Genomic DNA, 18,200 nt, shown 5'->3' with positions numbered 1-18,200 from the left:
AGGTGCAAAACAGGAGCAGGCCCTTGGCCCTGTGATATCTGTGCCAGTCACGATGCCAATTTAAGCTGCACATTGGCCTACATGTAGCCCATATCGCACTATTTCCTGCCCATTCATGTGTCTATCGAAATGTCTCTTTAACATTGCTATCATACTTTCTTCCATCAATCCCCCTGGCAGGGCCTTTCAGGCACCCACCACTCTGTGGCAAGAAAACTCAACTCTTTCAAACTTTCTCCCTCTTGCATTAAACTATTGCTCTCTGGTATTTAACAATTCAATAGTGTCTGGCAATCTACCCTTTCATGGGTAGTGGATCAGGTAACTTCTGTGGAGGGAAATGATCAGACAATGTTTTGCTTCATGACTTTCCTTGGATTGATGGAGTAGAGGGTAGAAAGTGGATGGGTGGAATAAGTGACAACCTCTCGAAGTGAAAAGGAGACAAATGGGTGTCAGATGAGGAAAGGAGTGAAATTTAAAGGCAGAGGGACGGATATGGTACAAGGAGACAGGGGAGGGGAAAGTGGTGGGAGTGGGGAAGAGATGGGAGGAGTGGGAGCTGTCTGAAAAGGGAAAGGAATAGGGTGACGGGGTGGTTAGATAATTGGTTGCACTGGGGGGAAGGAGGGATGGGTAGGGAGTGGAGTGAGAGAATTCAATGAGATATTACTTGAAAATGTAGAATTCAATGTTCACGCTGTTGGGTTGTAAGATACCCAAGCAGAATATGAAGTGTTGTTCTTCTAGTTTGCATGTAGCAAAGGATAAAAAAATCTGTATGGGAATGAGAAGTGGAGATAAAATGACTAGCAACCAGTAGCCCCAGCAAGCTTATGCAGTCAGAGAGCACGTGGTTAGCAAAATGGTCATCTCGCCCATGCTTGGTCTCGCTGATGCAGAAGATGTCCCATCGAGAGCACCAAATGCAATAGACTAGATTGGAACAGAGCAGGTGGACGTCTGCCTAACCTGGAAAATCTGTTTTGCTCTCTGGATGAAAATGAGAGAGGAGGTGCAAGGATAAGTGTTACATTGTTTGTGATTGCAAGGGTAGGGGGGTGCAGAGGATAGTGATGAGCGAACTAAGTTGTGGAGTGAGTATTAATTTTTCTCAAGAGATGAGGTGATTGCATGCCAGCAACTCAAACCTGGCCTGTTACGGAGAATCTTTGAATATTTAAATGATTTTTTTCTACTGCAATGTTGTGTTCTCTTGAACATCTTACATATTTTTATTTTCTCTAGACTATGCATTTCCGTGCAGCCTTTCTGTTTCCAAACACACAGATTCTTGAATTTCAGTGTTTACAGCACTGTTATGGATTAGATGTTCAGGTCATGAAGCCAAACACTCTCCAATTACAAATAAATTCTCTGCATGACATTCTCTTCCTGCATGCACCTGTTAACCTTGCTTTTATCGTTGCTTTCTTTAAAAGAACCCTTTCTGTCAATATGTCCCAATGGAAAAGCACAGTGTAAAAATTGATTAGAAAAACCCAAAGCTGGAAAGACTTGGTGAGGCAACATCTATAGAAAGAGAAACCAAATCACCATTTTGGGCCAAAGACTCTTTATCTATACTAGGAAAGGGGAAAGGCAAGTTAGTATCAAATGGCAGCGGCCAATGGAGACTCAGGCAGGCCAAAGTATATGGGCCAGTAAATAAATTGTAAATTAGGTTATCTGTTCGATGGGTTATGCTGTACAGGCCATATTCAACAGTCACACTGTGCTAATGGAGAGAGAAAAATGGAGCTAACATCAGAGTTGAATGACTTGGGGCACCACATTGTCAATACTGAATGCAGTACACCAGATTAGTGAAAGACCAAACGAACATCTGCTTCACCTGGATGGACTGTTTGGGTCTCTGGATGGTGTGAAGGGAAGAGGTGAAAGGATAGGTGTTGCACCTTGTCTGGTTTCTTGGGAGTGGTTGGTAGAGCCAGACCAAGGAATCACAAAAGGGAACAGTCCATTCAAAGTACTGATCGGGGAGTGGAAAATCTGTCTAGTGGTGAAATCTTGTTGAACATGGCAAAAATTACATAGGTTCAGTTAGATGTAAAACAGGACCAAACATATGAATTTTATCTCCCAGACAGCTCTTAGGGAGAACCTGCAAAGAGAATGGATCCTTCCAGGCAATGTCCCAGGGATACATTACTGAGACCAGCAAAAAAAATCATCTTGCCATTATCTAAAACATGAGTAAAAGACAAAGTGCTGGAATAACACAGCAAGTTAGGCAGCATCTGTGGAGGGAATGGATAGGTGATATTTCCGACTTCCGCAAAGACCACTCCCTCCGCAATGCCTTGGTTTACTCATTCTTTCCCACCCAAACCAAACCCTCCCCTGCTGCATTGCCCTGAAAACGCAGATGTGCCTGCATCTCCTCCCTGACCTTCATTTAGGAACCCCAGCAGATAGCTGAGAAAATCAGTAGGTTTGTAGTAGACATCAGTTCATAATCATCAATATTCAATCCTTTGGTTTTACACTTCACTCCTCTTGTTTCCTTATCTGACACCCTTGTGTCACCTTTCATCTCCAGCCTCTGCCCATCCATCTGCCAATCTTCTGCATCTATCGATCAGTCTGAAGAAGGGTTCCAACTTGAAACATCCCCTCTACATGTTCTACAGAAATGCAGCCTGACTGCCAGATTTACTTCAGCACTTTGTGTCTTAATTTCCATCTATCACTTGCCTGGCTTTGTTCCACCCTCACCTCTTTTCCAGCTTTCTCCCCTCCTACTATAATCAGTCCAAAGAAGGGAGCCAGCCACATCCCTTATCCATTCCCTCCACAGATGCTCCGTGACCTGCTGAGTTACTCCAGGACTTTGCTCAAGTTTCCAGCATCTGCAGTTGCTTGTTCTCTCCGTTACCTGGGATGTTCCTAGGTGAATTTTGTGAATGGTCATCAGCAATTCCACTAATCTCCACAATGTCTTGTGGGCTCATAAGAAAATGGGGCGATGAAGTCATTGTACGCAACGAAGGATAATCAAGTAGTGCTCAGCAGAGCTTTTCCTTGGCAGTGTGGTAGAAGTCATGATTTTCCACCATGATTCCCACTTTGTCCAGATGGACCACATTCTGCGTCTGAAGAAGGATCCCGACCCAAAATGTCTTGTGTCCATTTCTCTCCACAGATGCTACCTGACCTGTTGAGTTGAGTATGGTTTAGTTTAGTTTAGACATACAGCGCAGAAACAGGCCGTTCGGCCCACTGTCCGCGCTGACCCTTACACTCACACTATCTTACGCACTTGGGACAATTTACAATCTTTACCGAAGCCAATTAACCTAGAAACCTGTACGTTTTTGGACTGTTAAAGGAAACTGGAGTACCCGGGGAAAACCCACTCTGTCACGGGGAGAACATACAAACTCCACGCAGTCAGACTCTATCCTGGGTTTCTGGCACTGTAAGGCAGCAACTCTACCGCTGCACCACCGTGCCACCCTACAACAGTTCATTTCTTTTTGTTCAAGTTTCCAGCATCTGCAGTTTCTTGTGCCTCCTCTGGACGCCATCCTTTTGCAGGGTGCATTCTCCAGAGGTTTCCAGAAGTTATTATTTCCTTCAACAATATCATTGGTTTTAAGCTGATTGTACAGATTTCTTTGAAGTGATTGTCCTTGCTGTGACACCGTGATAGTGCTTCCCTGAGGCTCTGTTTTGGATTTGCCTCGAATATATGGAAAAGCATGTTAGGAACAAACTCAGCTACTTTGTTGTAATTGAAAGGTGATTGAAAGTGATTTTTTCTGGTGCAGCATTAAATGGGTATTGCCATTTTTCCAATTTTACAAAACTATTTAACTTGATTGGTCATGGAAAAAAAAGACATAGTAGTTATAAAACTCATAGTTGCATTGAATAACTGAGCTGTATTTCTGTGGCACCAGAGGTTCATTTTTTAGCTACTAGCTTAAAGATGGTTGACGTTGCATTTATTCTATGATATTCTGTTATCATCATATTGGCTATCATAATGTCAATCAGGTTTTGCTGTGCCAATTTATCTTTTTTGACCATGGTCTTTTGTTCTTTAGGAATACCTCTAGTCTTTGTCTTCTTAAAATCAATATTTGTGTGTGTGTTTTAAGTCAAAGTTCTTAAACTATCACATGCATTATCCTGGATGTATGCAAGAAATCTGCAAGATTATCGAGAGGAGTTGGGGTGGGTGTTCAGAGTGAGGATAATGGAGATAATTTGAGGTGATTGAGCTAATAATATTTGCATTTTTAGGGTCACAATATTGAATGATTGATGAGGTTTGACAGCAACCGGCGGAACCTGAAAAGAATATACAACATGAAAAAGTTTGGAATATCTGTGCCAAGACATCCTTTTGTTAATAATAAACAGGCATTTATAGCTCCTTTGTTCCTGCAATATGAAACCAAAAGTCAAGTGTTTTATTGTCATATGTCCCAGGTAGAACAATAAAATTCTTACCTGCTGCAGCACAACAGAATATGTAAACATAGTACACTGTAAACAATATAATAATCAAGAGAAAAAAAGTTCAGTGTGTATATTTACACATACTAACAAATACACATAATATATATATATATATATATATATATATATATATATATACAAAAAACAAACTATAATAGTGCAATGATAGTCTATTGTAGTTCAGAGCTTATTTGAGGTTGTAGTGTTTAATAGCCTGATGGCTGCAGGGAAGAAGCTGTTCCTGAACTTGGACATTACAGTTTTCAGGCTTCTGTACCACCTTCCCGATGGCAGGGGTGAAATGAGTTTCTGGCTAGGGTGGTGTGGGTCTCTGATGGTGCTGGCTGCCTTTTTGAGGCAGCAACTCTGGAAAATCCCTTTGATGGTGGGGAGGTCAGAGGACTGGGCCGTGTTTACAACTTTTTGCAATCTTTTCAGCTCCTGGGCAAAATACACCAGTTTGCAAATAACGAGAACATGTTTATGTGTAATCGAAGGTAGACACAAGATGTTGGAGTTACTCAGTGAGTCAGGCAGCATCTCAGGAGATGCTGCCTGACCCGCTGAGTTACTCCAGCATTTTGTGTCTACCTTCGATTTGAGCCAGCATTTGCATGTAATGTTCACTGCAGTACTGTATCATTCATAACCATATTGGGAATCACCCAGCAAGAGTATATCCTCATAAAACATGTTATAACTTACAGCATAGAGAAAGGCTTTTTGGCCCATCTTTCCCATGCAAACCAAGATGCCCCATGTATACTGGACCCACCTGCCTGTGTTTGACCTATATCCCTCTAAACCTTTTCTATTTATGTACCTGCCCAATTGTCTTTCAAATGTTGTTATAGTACTTGGCTCAATTGCCCCCTCTGACAGCTTGTTCCATACACCCACATTTAAAAAAGAACACTTTGGTTTAAATTTAAATCTTTATCCTCTCACCTTAAAGTTATGTCCTCTGGTTCTTAATTCCCCTACTCTGTGTAAAAGACTCTGCGCATCTACCCTATCTATTCCCCTCATGATCTTATACACCTCGATAAAATCATCCCTCATCCTCCTGTGCTCTGAGGAATAGATTCCAAGCCTGTCCACCATCTCCCTATAGCTCAGACCCTCATGTCCTGGCACCATCCTCGTAAATCTTCTCTGCACTCTTTCCAGCTTAATAACATGTTTCCTGTAGCAGGGTGACCAGAACTGAACACAATACTTCAAATGTGTAGGAAGGAACTGCTAGATAAAACCGAAGTTAGAGGCAAAATGCTGGAGTAACTCAGCAGGACTGGCAGCATCTCTGGAGAGAAGGAATGGGTGACGTTTTGGGTCGAGACCCTTCTTCAGACCCTTCTTCAATACTTCAAATGTGGCCTCACCAATGTCTTGTACAACTAGTGGACAACTGTTAAACACCAGTTATTTTTAAGTTGATGATAATTTAATGTTGTGATGTAAATACCATTCGATTCAATTTGCAATATGTCAGGGAAATATCTCAAATTAATTGTCAAGCTAAGTTGAATTTCAAGACATTCCTGTGGCCTATTCGATTATTCTATCCAACAATGCCTCAAATAACAGACTCAAAATGCATACCTTGCCTTGCAATCCATCTACCAATTATGCACTCAACATTCAGCAGTCATAAAAGGAATGTCTAATATGTGATATGTCTTTATAGCAAATGCTATGCACTTGATGTAGTTAGATGTTTTTCAACGGATTCAATTTTAACATATTGATCAAGTGGGAGAAGGGGGCTAATGGCATGCAAAGAATCTGATAGTTGCAGTGTGTTGCTTTGAATGGTTTAACTGGTGTATACTATTTCTGGATTTACTGGCCAATTGGGCTGAGTGTGCTTCAGAAGACCTGCATGATTAAATTTATTTAAGAGGACACTGCAACCGTGACCTTTGGGAGAATCTGCAATTGCTTGCATGATAAATGAAATATATATGGGCAAAGATGCCACTGATTTAATAATTCCCCACTGAGCGCCTGGACACTTTAACAGGACTCAGGAACATCATGTTCCACTATTTAAAAACAACTTGTCAGTAATGCAAGAAAATGTGTAGGAAGGAACTGCAGATGCTGGTTTGTACCGAAGATGGGCAAGGTTTAAAGATGATGTTATTAAAGTGATTAGCAGGAGCTTGTTGCTGCAATTGGTTTCATGATGTAATCAGATCAAAATAAGTAGGAATAATATGCTTTGGTTCAACCCCAAGAGTCTCTCCCCTTAAATCTTGCATATACCTTTCTGAATCTGAACTCGTATCTCATGTTCAACCATTACTATCATTCAGCTTCAACCTTTATACAGAATCATGCCCATCCTTTTGCTGCGACAATCAACACTGTTGTTTATCCATCATCGAGATAGGGGACACCATGAATTTTCAGCACTCATAAACTGCAGTGAAGTAGGTAGCAGCTTTTTGCTAGCACAGAAATTTGGGAGGACTTTAAAATAAATGACAGTGCAGAAATCATGGCATTGTAAATTTCCCCGGTGTGGGACGAATAAAGGAATATATTATTATACAATCAAGTTGTTACTATTTTTCTCTTAGTGAATCTCCCACATGTGGTCTCATGCTATTGGACAGGTGCTAGCTGTGCAGGACTCTCACTGGTTCCAAAATCCAGAATAAGCCAAACACATACAGCAGGGATCTGATCAGCTTTCATTTATCTCTGCTGATACATCTAGGGTTTCAAAAGGTGGGAATTCTAGGGAGAGTTATAATGGTTGTTTGTGATTGCACAATTTTAATTTACAAGGGTGTTTTACACAATGAAAGAGTGTTATCTTTGAACTACACAAATATGGGGTCAGCAGCTAAAATGTAGGTTTGTGCCAATGACGTTTTATTGTCTGGAATGATGAAATATGGATGATGTTGAGCCAGTGGGATTAAACAGGGGATGCCCAGTTTCTTGCAAGAGTATTCTATGTCTGGGGAAGATGGGGGTTGGAGAGAAAATGAAATTAACATCTAGATGTCAGCAAAATACAATTGCTGAGCGAATTAAGTGCAAGATTTGTATTAAAATTACATATTATTCAGGAACTAAGTGCATGATCCATGTAATAAGCGAGAATTGTTGCTTGTGTTTTGCAGGTTGGCCATGGATACCCATCATAGTTTTTGGATATTTTTACTGCTACAGCCAAGTAGGAATTGAATATGACAGAGTCAAAAAATAAATGTTCTGGTTATTCTGATATTTCCAATATGAAATCAAAATTGTAGTCGTAAATATGTTTTGTTTTTGTTTAAATTTTAAAGTACACATTTCTTATCATTTTGGTTATATTCGCATCTCAGTTTGATATGCCATTTGAATAAAGTTTTATTCAGTACAGAGATATGCCATTTGATATTTGTAGAATGCTTTTGTGCTCTTTTTAAAAATAACTTTTTAAATAGATATTGAAATGGTCTTTTTAAATCTTTTATTTGATGCTTTCAATTATTTAGGTATCTACATGGCACTTCATCACATAATATTTTAAGAATATAAGTGAACAAGAGGAATGTCATACAAACTGTTCCATACATTTTACGAATGTGTGCATCTTTCTAATCCAATGTACAAATTTATTTGTGGAGGATTAAATTTGTGTACACACTGTGAGCTACTTTGTGAGACCCAATTTGGATTAGACATGTGCTTTGTACAGCTAAAGATTAATGCAGGTTAGTGGATATGTTAAATCAGAGATACAGTATCTGATTACCCAATCTCAAAGAAGATTTGGGGGGTGAATTTAAAAAAAAAATCTATTGGAATTAACCTGATACACATGTGATGCAGTATTGAAATATTACACCAAAAGTGGGTCAACGATACCGTTATGCTTCATTATATTTTTCATTTCACAACAGAAAAATCAGATGTGTTGAGTAATTCTAATTGATCAGGCAGTAAATATTCTGCTAGTGCTGATTCTCACAAGAATGAGATAACTCATGCTGGAGCCAGCCCACCAGCCTGGGTACACACAGCCTGCAGTGCCCACCTTCTTGAACTTGTTTTTCAGGAGTGGAAATTAAAAACTGCAGGTGCAGAAGATCTGAAATAAGAACCAAAAATGGCAGAACCACTCAGCAGGTCAGGTAGAATCTGTGAAAAGAAAAAGAGATAATATTTTAGACTGAAGACCCTTTGTCAGAACTGGGAAAGAGAGAACATTAGTGTAGGAAGGAACTGCAGATGCTGGTTTACACCAAAGATGGACACAAAATGCTAGAGTAATTCAGCAGGACAGGCAGCATCTCTGGAGAAAAAGACTATATGACACTTAACATTAAAACTAACATTAGTTAGTTTTAAATGGCAGGGAGAATAGGGAAGGAATTGATAGGACTAATACAGTGTCCCTGTGTCTCTTGTCGGGTGAGGCCATGGTTGCCAGGGTGAAAAGCTGTAGATGAAACATTTAAAAGATATTTGGACACTTGCATGGATAGGAAAGATTTAGAGGGATATGGGCCAAATGCAGGCAGGTGGGATTAGCATAGATGGGGCATCTTGGTTAGCACGGAGAAGTTGGGCCAAAGGCCTATGTTCGTGCTGTATAACTTTATGAAGTTACCCAGTTTAGCAATAGTGTAAGAAAATAACTGCAGATGCTGGTACAAATCGAAGGTATTTATTTCTCAAAATGCTGGAGTAACTCAGCAGTTCAGGCAGCATCTCAGGAGAGAAGGAATGGGTGACGTTTCGGGTCGAGACCCTTCTTCAGACATGTCAGGTGAGCGGGACAAAGGAAGGATATAGGTGGAGACAGGAAGATAGAGGGAGAACTGGGAAGGGGGAGGGGAAGAGAGGGGAGGGGAATTAGAAATAGGATCACCACTGCCCTTTTGAAATGACAGTTGAGGGCTGGATATCAAGTGCATCTGAACACATTTCTTGTTGGTGTTCTAGGACAGGAGCTGCAGTGGAATGAGAGATCAGGTACACAATGACCTGACTTCCAGTACTTTTCAGACTGTGTGGCTGAGTATACGTGGAAGTGCAAGCATACTAAATGGTAGCCATGTGAAAGCTGATGGTACCCTGTGGAAATGCTGTCAGTCAGGCATCTCAATGTGGCCCATTATGTTCTGATAACATGAAGGATAGGATCTTACTGTGAAAATTAAACTACTCAGCAATTAGACCTCCTCATATTTCTTCCTATATGCACCACCAAGTGCAGTATTTCTGCACAAATATGGAAGAATATTCCACATTTACTGGCCACTCTTCCTCTTCTCATGGGTGCCAGTGACAAAGCTTGAACTTGTTACAGTTCATCGCACCTGTGGTGGTATATCTGCATGTTGAACCTGCAGCAAATTAGACTAGATGCAGGAATAACAGGTCCACATTTTCCTAAGATATGCTGGCAGCTCCTTTTGCAATCATCTGGAAGTTGAGACCTGATATCTTCCAGTTTCCCAGTATCTATGCTGATAAATCTCCCTGATGAACCTGGAGTGGACTCGGTGACCTCATTCATTTCATGGAAGGTGATGAATGATGCATTTCAGGTAATTTACATTGAATGGAATTATCTGAGTTAATTTTAATTAAGTACTTTCTAATATTTTTTTAATTAAACACGCATTTGAGTATTACTGCGGGACAAACTAAAGTGAATTGGTTTTAACTATGTTTTCAATATGTGTGAATGTCAGGGAGCCTTGATATGCTCAAAGCTGTTGATCGTTTTGACAGTCTGGGATTGTTAGTTTTCTTTGAAGATTGCCTTTGATTTCTTATATTTTTCTCTGTCTTGCTCTTTATGTAACACTTTGTGTTCATGCATTTTATTGTGAAATGCTTAGCTCAGAAATTGTGCAGTACCTAAATGATTGTGCTTTGCAAAAGAATAATTTTAGTTTAACTCAGGCTATGTTGTTATCATGCGCTGTTAGATTGAAAAGAAAATGTGCCTTGCTCGTAACCCATGCAGCAGCATCGACAGGGTCTTACTTGAATCACTCTCAGTAAGATGAGCTGATTAGTCTTGAATTTTTGGAAGTCAAAAGATGTATCTTTTGAACTATAATAATAATAATAATCCATTTATTTTATATAGCGCCTTATCACATGCTCAAAGCGCTTTACAAAAACAATTAACATAGAAACAAACAGACAAACTATCCTGACGGAAAAGCGGCGAATACACAACGGCAGCGTCCTCTCACGTCAGGGTCCGGCAGTAGACATTAAAAAGCACAAGACACACAGATATAATTTTTTACACAAAACAGCCATCACAGTGATTGCTCTAGGCACACCCTCACTGTGATGGAAGGCAAAGTCTTATCTCCTCCTCATTCTTCTCCCGTGGTGCTCGAGGCTCCCAACTTTTTGAAGCCCCCACCGGGCGATGGAAAGTCCCAGGGCCGAGCCGAGCAGGCCGATGAAGGTCCTGAGCCCCCACCGGGCGATGGAAAGTCCCAGGGCCGAGCCGAGCAGGCCGATGAAAGTCCTGAGCCCCCACCGGGCGATGGAAAGTGCTGCGGCCGAGCCACGCAGGGTGATGAAGGGCCTGCGGGCGGGTTGATCGTACCTCGCGCTTCGGGGCGGTCGAAGCTGCTACGGCTGGAGCTCCCAAAAGCCGGTCGCCAGCCAGGGACCTGCGAACTATAAACCTACCTGTCAACAAGAGCCAATCCCACCACCTTCTCATTTACCCAAATTCCACCCCTCTACCCCCACACCCTCAGCCTGCCCCAGTTACCCAATTCCCTTCTCCTCCTCCTCCACCCCTCATCGCTCTTCTAATCTTCCCTACTCTGGGTCCCCTAATTTTCTCTACATCCCCTCCCAACGCATTCCCTTGCATCCACTGTCCCTCCATTTCTACACTTTGCACCCTGCATTTCCCTTATCAGTTCCCACTATTTACACCCTTTCATCATCTCCTGCTTTCACTATCTTCACTCTCCTCTTCCCTCACCTGTCCCATCTGCCAATCAACATATCACTTACCATCCCTTCCCCTAACCTCTTCCCACCAGCTATCACTTCTCTACAAGTCTGAAGAAGGGTCCTGACCCAAAACATGTCTCCATTTCCCTCAACAGATGCTACTTAACCCAATAAGTTCCTCAAAAATGGAGATACTAGATGAGACCCTACTTGCACTCCCTCGCCCCTGTAAGAACAAAGATCGTTCCCCTGTTCCTCACCTTTCACCCCATCAGCCTCCGCACCCAATACATCATCCTTCACCTTTTCTGCCACCTTTAATGGGATCCCACCACCAGTCATATCTTCCTCTCCCCACCGTTTTCCATAGAACTACTTGCTCTGTAACTGCTTGGTTTGCTCATCCTTTTCCACCAACCCACCACTCCTCCCCCCCAGGCACTTTATCCTGGAATCGCAGTGGATGTAACACCTGCCCTTACATTCTCTCACTTCCATTCAGGAACCCCATTGGTCTTCCAGGTGTTGCTGAGATTCCCACGCACCTCTTCCAACCTTGTTTATTGCATTTGGTGCTCCTAATGTAAAGATAGCCACATTGGCAAGACCAAGCCTAGGCGAGACAACCGCTTTGCCAAGCATTATGCTCTGTCCGCCAAGGCCTCGTGGAGCTCCCAGTTGAAAACCATTTTCCCCTTCCCATACCGACCTTTCTGTATTTGGCACCCTCCATTGCCAGAGTGAGGCCACATGCAAACTGAAGAATAGCACCTCATATTCCGCTAGGGTAGCTTTTAACCCAAGTGGTGTGTGCCTGCGCCGTTTTCTCCTGAGGTCAACGATGATCTCCTTTGTTTTTGCGACATTCAGGTCCAGATTACTCATGTTGCATCTGTCCACCAGTTGTTTCACCTCCTCCCTGTAAGCCAGTTGATTGTCGTCCCAGATAAGGCCCACCACTGTTGTGTCATCCGCGAACGTCATGATGTGGTTTGTACTGAACCTGACACAACAGTTGTGGGTCATCAGGGTAAACAGCAGTGGACTCAGGACAAAGCCCTGAGGGGAACCGGTGCTCAGAGAGATGATGTTGGAGATGTTGTTTCCAACCCACACAGACTGGGGTCTGTCAGTGAGGAAAACCAGTAGCCAGTTGCTTCTTCCCCTCCTGCATACGCTCATTTCCATCCACGTCTCTTTTCCCTTTCATTCCCCGTTTCCTCTTCCCCCTGTGCCATTCCACCCATAATCCTCTCTCTGGCTTTATATTTTCACTCCTCCACTTCTTTCCTTTTGACTTTTTCACCTCTAGCCTTTAACACGACTCTGCCCAATCACTCACTCTCACCTGCATCCACCTATCACTTGCCAAGTTTTTCCCTACCCCCACCCGTCTCTTCCAGAGTACTCTCTTTTACTCCATCAGTTTGAAGAAGGGTCCTAACCCAAAACGTCATCTGTCCATTCCATCCCCAGATGATGCCTGACACGTTGAGTTCCTCCAACGGTTTGTTGTTTGCTCAAGATCCCAGCATCTGCAGTCTCTTGTGTTTTGAGTAAGATAATTTGCTTTTAATTCACTAGAATATTTTGCAATAAAAGAATCATTGTTCTAAAATTAAAGGAAACGTTGATGTATTTAGTGTTTTGCCTGACCTAAAGATGGACCAAATGGATTTGCAATCAGTGAAATCTTTTTGAATGCTATCAAATTGCTGTAATATTTAGGGTCCCAGAGTAAAGAGAGAATTTTTCAGATTTTAGACTCGAGCAACGAATAAGATGACAACCCTCCCGTTTCTTGTTTCAAAATAAGTAACAAGTGGTCCATTTTAATATACATGCAATCAACATTTTTATAATTTTATGCACAAACACAAAGCTTGAATATGTATAAAATATTCTTTATTTTTATAAATAAAGTTTACATATCTTTATAAATCAAACAATTTGTGCTTAATGTTTCATTTTATTACAGGAATATTAATATGATGTGCATAAATTCTATTCAATGTTGCAAAATCGGTAGGTATGCCACTACTGGCAGCTTTCCTGGCTGACCACAAAAATAGTTCCTAAACTCTTCAGTACATTTGTCATGCTTGTGGGAATATGTGCAGAATTATATTAATGATGAAATCGTAAAGCTGGACTGACTCTAATATTGTAGTTTATCTGATGCTTCCTTCATTTGGAAATAAAATCAGTGAAGCACATTCCTACAAAGCTTTAATCCTACCGCAATGTGCAGATCATGCAAAAATTAAACAAATTAAAAACAGCATTTCTTTCCGAGCAATATCAATTTCTTCAGTCACTTTGAAGTCTGGGTTTGTCCTTCAACTGGCATGTTTCACAACTCTCAGGTTTTGGGCCTTTTATAGTTAAACATTTTGTATTCTTACCTCATCGGTGTTTATTTGACAACCTTGTGCTTTTGTGCACAATGTTAATTTGTTTGTGTGAGTTTAAATTGGCTAAATAAGTTCCCATAAGTATATGTGGCCATCTTGTACTGCTAAAACAGATTCATACAGTATATTGCTAATTTACTGTGTCACCATTTCTGCAGTTGAGCAAAAATGTTTATAGCAGCAAGATGAAAACAGAATTGATAATTTTATCACTTTTTTAATCTCCTAACAAAATAAAAGTAGTCTAAGGTTCTTTGGAAATTAAGTTTTCTTGTAGGATTTCAGGCATTTGAAATAACCTGTTCTCAATTATTGAAAAGGTGCACAGAAACAATGGGGAAAATATGCATCTTTTCTATATTTTAAGTTTCTCCTTTGCAGACCAGACTGTATTATGTGGCAGCATGTGTTGATTCATTTTAAACTGATGGATAAAGGAATCTGTGGAAAACTTACTTGGGAATAATTGCAGTTCATTGTGCAAAGACAAGAATTATTTCAATTGGTAACTTGTGACAATGAATTAAACTGTTCTTTTTATTTGAGGAATGTTACCTGTATTCTTGAGTTCTTCTGTATTCCATTCATTTGTAATTGTCAATTGTAAGTGCCTTGGAAAGTTTTTAATGTTGTGCAGAGCCATAGTTTACGTCAGTTGTAACAGTAAAATCTGTTAAACATTTCTAAATATCAAGAAAGGAAACTGAAACTAGATTTATTACTTACAGCAATCAGAACAGATGTATTAAAAATCTTTATTGTTCTCCTTTACTTTAGGATCGGCCTCATCACTGAACAGATAAATGTAGGCTTGTTTCAATTTTGTCTTTCAGGTGTTAAATCTTAGATGTTCTGTTGATCTTACCATATGAGAATATCTTCCATCTCTGTACATATCAGGTCACAACTTGGTTCTTTGTACTAGATTCTTAGGAAATTCAATTGTACACTGAATGATTTCTCCAAACCTGTCCTTGTAAAATATTAACATTTACATTTATAGTTACATTCAAGTTCATAGTCGAAGTAGATACGTAATTTTATAATTTTCTCCTGCATTTAGCAGAATCATTCAGGAAGCTGCAAAAGCAGCAGGATTCCATGACAACTTTTAGGATATGTAAAAGTACAAGGGTACAAGAGGGTTTTTTTAATGATTGGAACTGTTTGAGGTTTGTTTCTTGTAAAATTACATTCATAACTGGTCTACTGGGACATGTATAATTTAATAAATATTTCCATTTGCCAGTAAGACCTGAATTTTGACAATGGATTTAAAATAACAATTTCTCTATCCACAAATGACATATGTGAATGAGTCATTTAGATAAGTTTGAATGAACCGCTTAAAGCGAATGGTTAATAACACGTGCCAGGATTTGGGCTACAGATGTTAATCTACCGGTATCCAGCATGAAAATTATTTTGAATGGTCTGAGTTATTGTATCACCTCTACTAGAGAAGGAGAAATCATCCAAGATTCACTGTTGTGATCATTATTAGTAACTACTGCACAGATTTGCATGTACACACAATGAGTACAAACATGGCTCAATTTTCAAGCTCCTATACTTGAGGTTTACGGTATTGTTCATTTACGAGCGATACACGACGATCAGCCGTATGGGACAAGATACCGGAGAAACCCTGCGTCTATGGAACCATCTGGTAAAAACCGGTGGCTTCAGAAGGAAAAATTCCATTTGTGGTGTCAGAAAACTGCAAGCAGAAACAGCAGAACAGTAAAAATAAACAAGTCTGTGGCAAAAAAAATAACCATTGAAACCTTTACTCAAAATTCTTTCTTTTTTTAAAACTCTTCAATTTAATTTGCTTAAAAGTGAAGGTTTAAATGAATATGGAGCAAAGCTGCACGCATGATTAAGTGTGATCTTAGTTATTACAAAAAAAGTTTGACATATTTCTGCTGTATAAAGTCAATGAAATAGATGTAATGTAAAGGGCATTATGTTCGAAGGTCTAAGAAACAAGGTAAACATTAGTACGTAATAAATATAATGGAATATAGTGCAGAAATGTATAAATCCTTATCTTTTCTTTTGATTACACTCATGAAGCAGATGGCTGAGCCACATTAAGCAGGAAAACAAAGAATCCAGCATTTTCCTAATTAATTTCCAATAAAAGTGTGACATTTACCTTTGTGATAAGATGTGAAACGCCAGTCTGTCAAAGATATTTTTAGATTGCGTGTTCATCATTTCAGTACTTTTAAACTGATCACCATACATTCACCAGCATATCAGTAAAATCTGTAGTATTTTTAGTCTTCATTCTGTAACTGGCATTTATACACATAGATTTGTTTTTTACTCCAAGGAAAGTCAGGAAAAACCATGATTACACCCCACTATTGCAGTGAAGAGCTCATTGTCAAATAGAACAAAGCTGCATTTTCCCATTGCAGTTTATACTTTTATTAATGTTAAGATTGGTTCAGTTAGAACTGCTGATCTTCTTTATCAGACTCTGGGGTTGTTGGCCTTGATATTTCAAATATTTCCTGTGGTGAATGTGTGGTTCTTGAATTTAATATCCTCAGTATTTCTGAAAGTTGTTTCTCAATATTAGTTATCTTGTTATTAAGTGATTTTAAGTCTTGTTTCAGCTCATTCTTTACATCCAATATGGTGGCTTGAAGTGTTTGTTCAGGAATTGGATAAAAAGTGTGCTTTGCTTCTGTAAGCACAGGACTTTGGTCCTGAGGACTCCTTGCCTCCCCTGCATTGTCTAATCTCAAATCACTCTTTGTGATGCCACTGTCAAATGAGTCTGTTTTTCTCAAAGACACCTCTTCAAGGGGTTTAGTTCTTTCTGGCAAAATTTCCATGGATTCTGCCTTGGATACTTTATTCCAGTCTTCTGCTTTAGAAGTAGAATCTTTAAATTTTGACCAACCCTTTCGCTTACTGGATTCTCCAGATTGCCTTGTAATTGTAAATTGCTCAGATGTTGGAGCTTGCAATTTATCTTGATCTGATGTCTCTGTTGTGGCTCTAACCACTTGTGAAGGTATTGGAGTTGCAGGACTTTCTGTGACCGTAACTATACTGGTTGTTGCTGCTGGTTCTATTGCAGGGCTTTGTAATTGTGCGGGACCTCTCTCCATATCATCGACTTCCTTTAATCGTTCAGCTGCCATACGGGCCTCTCTCTGCTGTCTAAACCTTTGGAAAAGTTTGCGTACTGGATGATCTGGAGGTAGGTTTAACGGTGCCTCATTCTTTCTCCTCATCATTTCTTCCTCTTCACGTTTCACATCACTAATTTTTCGGAACACAATCTATATCAGTGAAAAGATTGCAAAAATTAATTACTAGTTCCATTGTAGTGTACACACAGGCACACCTCCCATTACTTTAACCATAAAGTTGCATTATTGCCACTACAAAGCAAATTGTTTACAAATAGCATCCTGTTTTACAAACGAAAATGTTTAAAAGATTGCATATGATTTATAATTTTACAAAAAAGGTTGATGTTCTGCTTGAACTAAAATGCAAAGGAATATGACTGGTGCTAATAACAAATATCAGAATTTTCTAACTTTGTGACTAATACTTAAATTGACAGGGATATTATGTACTTCACTTTTGTTTCCGTACACTCATTCGATTATTTAAATATCACCAACCATTACCACTTAATGCTGCTGAATCCTAACTTGACTGATGTCTCTTGTCAAACCATATATAGAATTGCACTATGGGAGGAAGTGTGCCATACTCTTGCAATTGGCATAGCACATCTTGAACAGAAAGATCTGCAGGTTTACGTAAAATATTTGAAGGTGGAAGAGCAGGAGGAAGGAGCTTGTTAACCTTATTAATAAGTTAACAAGCTCCTTCCTCTTGCTCTTACACCTTTATTAATAAATATGGAGTACAAAACAGGAATAAGAGTGAAATGATATTGTTACTAAACCATGAATCGAGTGCTAAATCAAAAATGTAGAGACAAATTTCAAAGTCCACTGCAGAATTATTTTACAATTAAATATATCATTAGAATAAATACAGCAATTGCTATTAGTATTAATGGCACAGGATTGCCATTCACTCGTATCCTTTATTAAGGAAATCTGGCATTCTTTACCGCCTTACAGCAATCTTCCCTCTGAAATGGCACAACTACTCAATTCCAGACATTTAATGTGCAGGAAAGAACTGCAGATGCTGGTTTAAAGCAAAGGTAGACACAAAATGCTGGAGTAACTCAGCGGGACAGGCAGCATCTCTGGAGAGAAGGAATGGGTGGTGTTTCGGGTCGAGACCCTTTATACTGATGTCAGGGGAGTGGGCGGGACAGAGATAGAATGTAGTTGG

The 18,200-nt window shown here is 39.9% G+C and overlaps 2 protein-coding genes across 4 annotated transcripts in view; one reads left to right on the top strand and one right to left on the bottom strand.

The window, feature by feature from the left end:
• hhat (hedgehog acyltransferase) overlaps window positions 1-7,803 on the top strand; it is a 130,438-nt gene extending 122,635 nt beyond the window's left edge. For both annotated transcript variants that reach the window (XM_078405812.1, XM_078405814.1), the window contains one exon: window positions 7,629-7,803. In XM_078405812.1, the coding sequence (XP_078261938.1) occupies window positions 7,629-7,714 (86 nt within the window). In that variant the 3' untranslated portion in view covers window positions 7,715-7,803. The remainder of the gene's footprint in view (window positions 1-7,628) is intronic.
• A 5,573-nt stretch (window positions 7,804-13,376) lies between these two features.
• kcnh1a (potassium voltage-gated channel, subfamily H (eag-related), member 1a) overlaps window positions 13,377-18,200 on the bottom strand; it is a 187,909-nt gene continuing 183,085 nt past the window's right edge. Inside the window, exons 11-12 of one of the 2 annotated variants that reach the window (XR_013547626.1) lie at window positions 16,015-17,158; window positions 13,377-15,573 (exon numbers count right to left, since the gene is read on the bottom strand). Coding sequence is in view for 1 of the 2 variants with exons in the window: in XM_078404941.1 (XP_078261067.1) it covers window positions 16,316-17,158 (843 nt within the window). In the remaining variant the exon portion in view is untranslated. Of the gene's footprint in view, window positions 17,159-18,200 lie in introns of both variants that reach the window. The other variant, XM_078404941.1, reaches the window with a different exon arrangement.

This window comes from Rhinoraja longicauda, chromosome 9 (assembly GCF_053455715.1).
Source record: "Rhinoraja longicauda isolate Sanriku21f chromosome 9, sRhiLon1.1, whole genome shotgun sequence".
NCBI classification, from domain to species: domain Eukaryota; kingdom Metazoa; phylum Chordata; class Chondrichthyes; order Rajiformes; family Arhynchobatidae; genus Rhinoraja; species Rhinoraja longicauda.
Note: the sequence above shows the minus strand (reverse complement) of the source record. Positions and strands in the feature narration are given on the sequence as shown.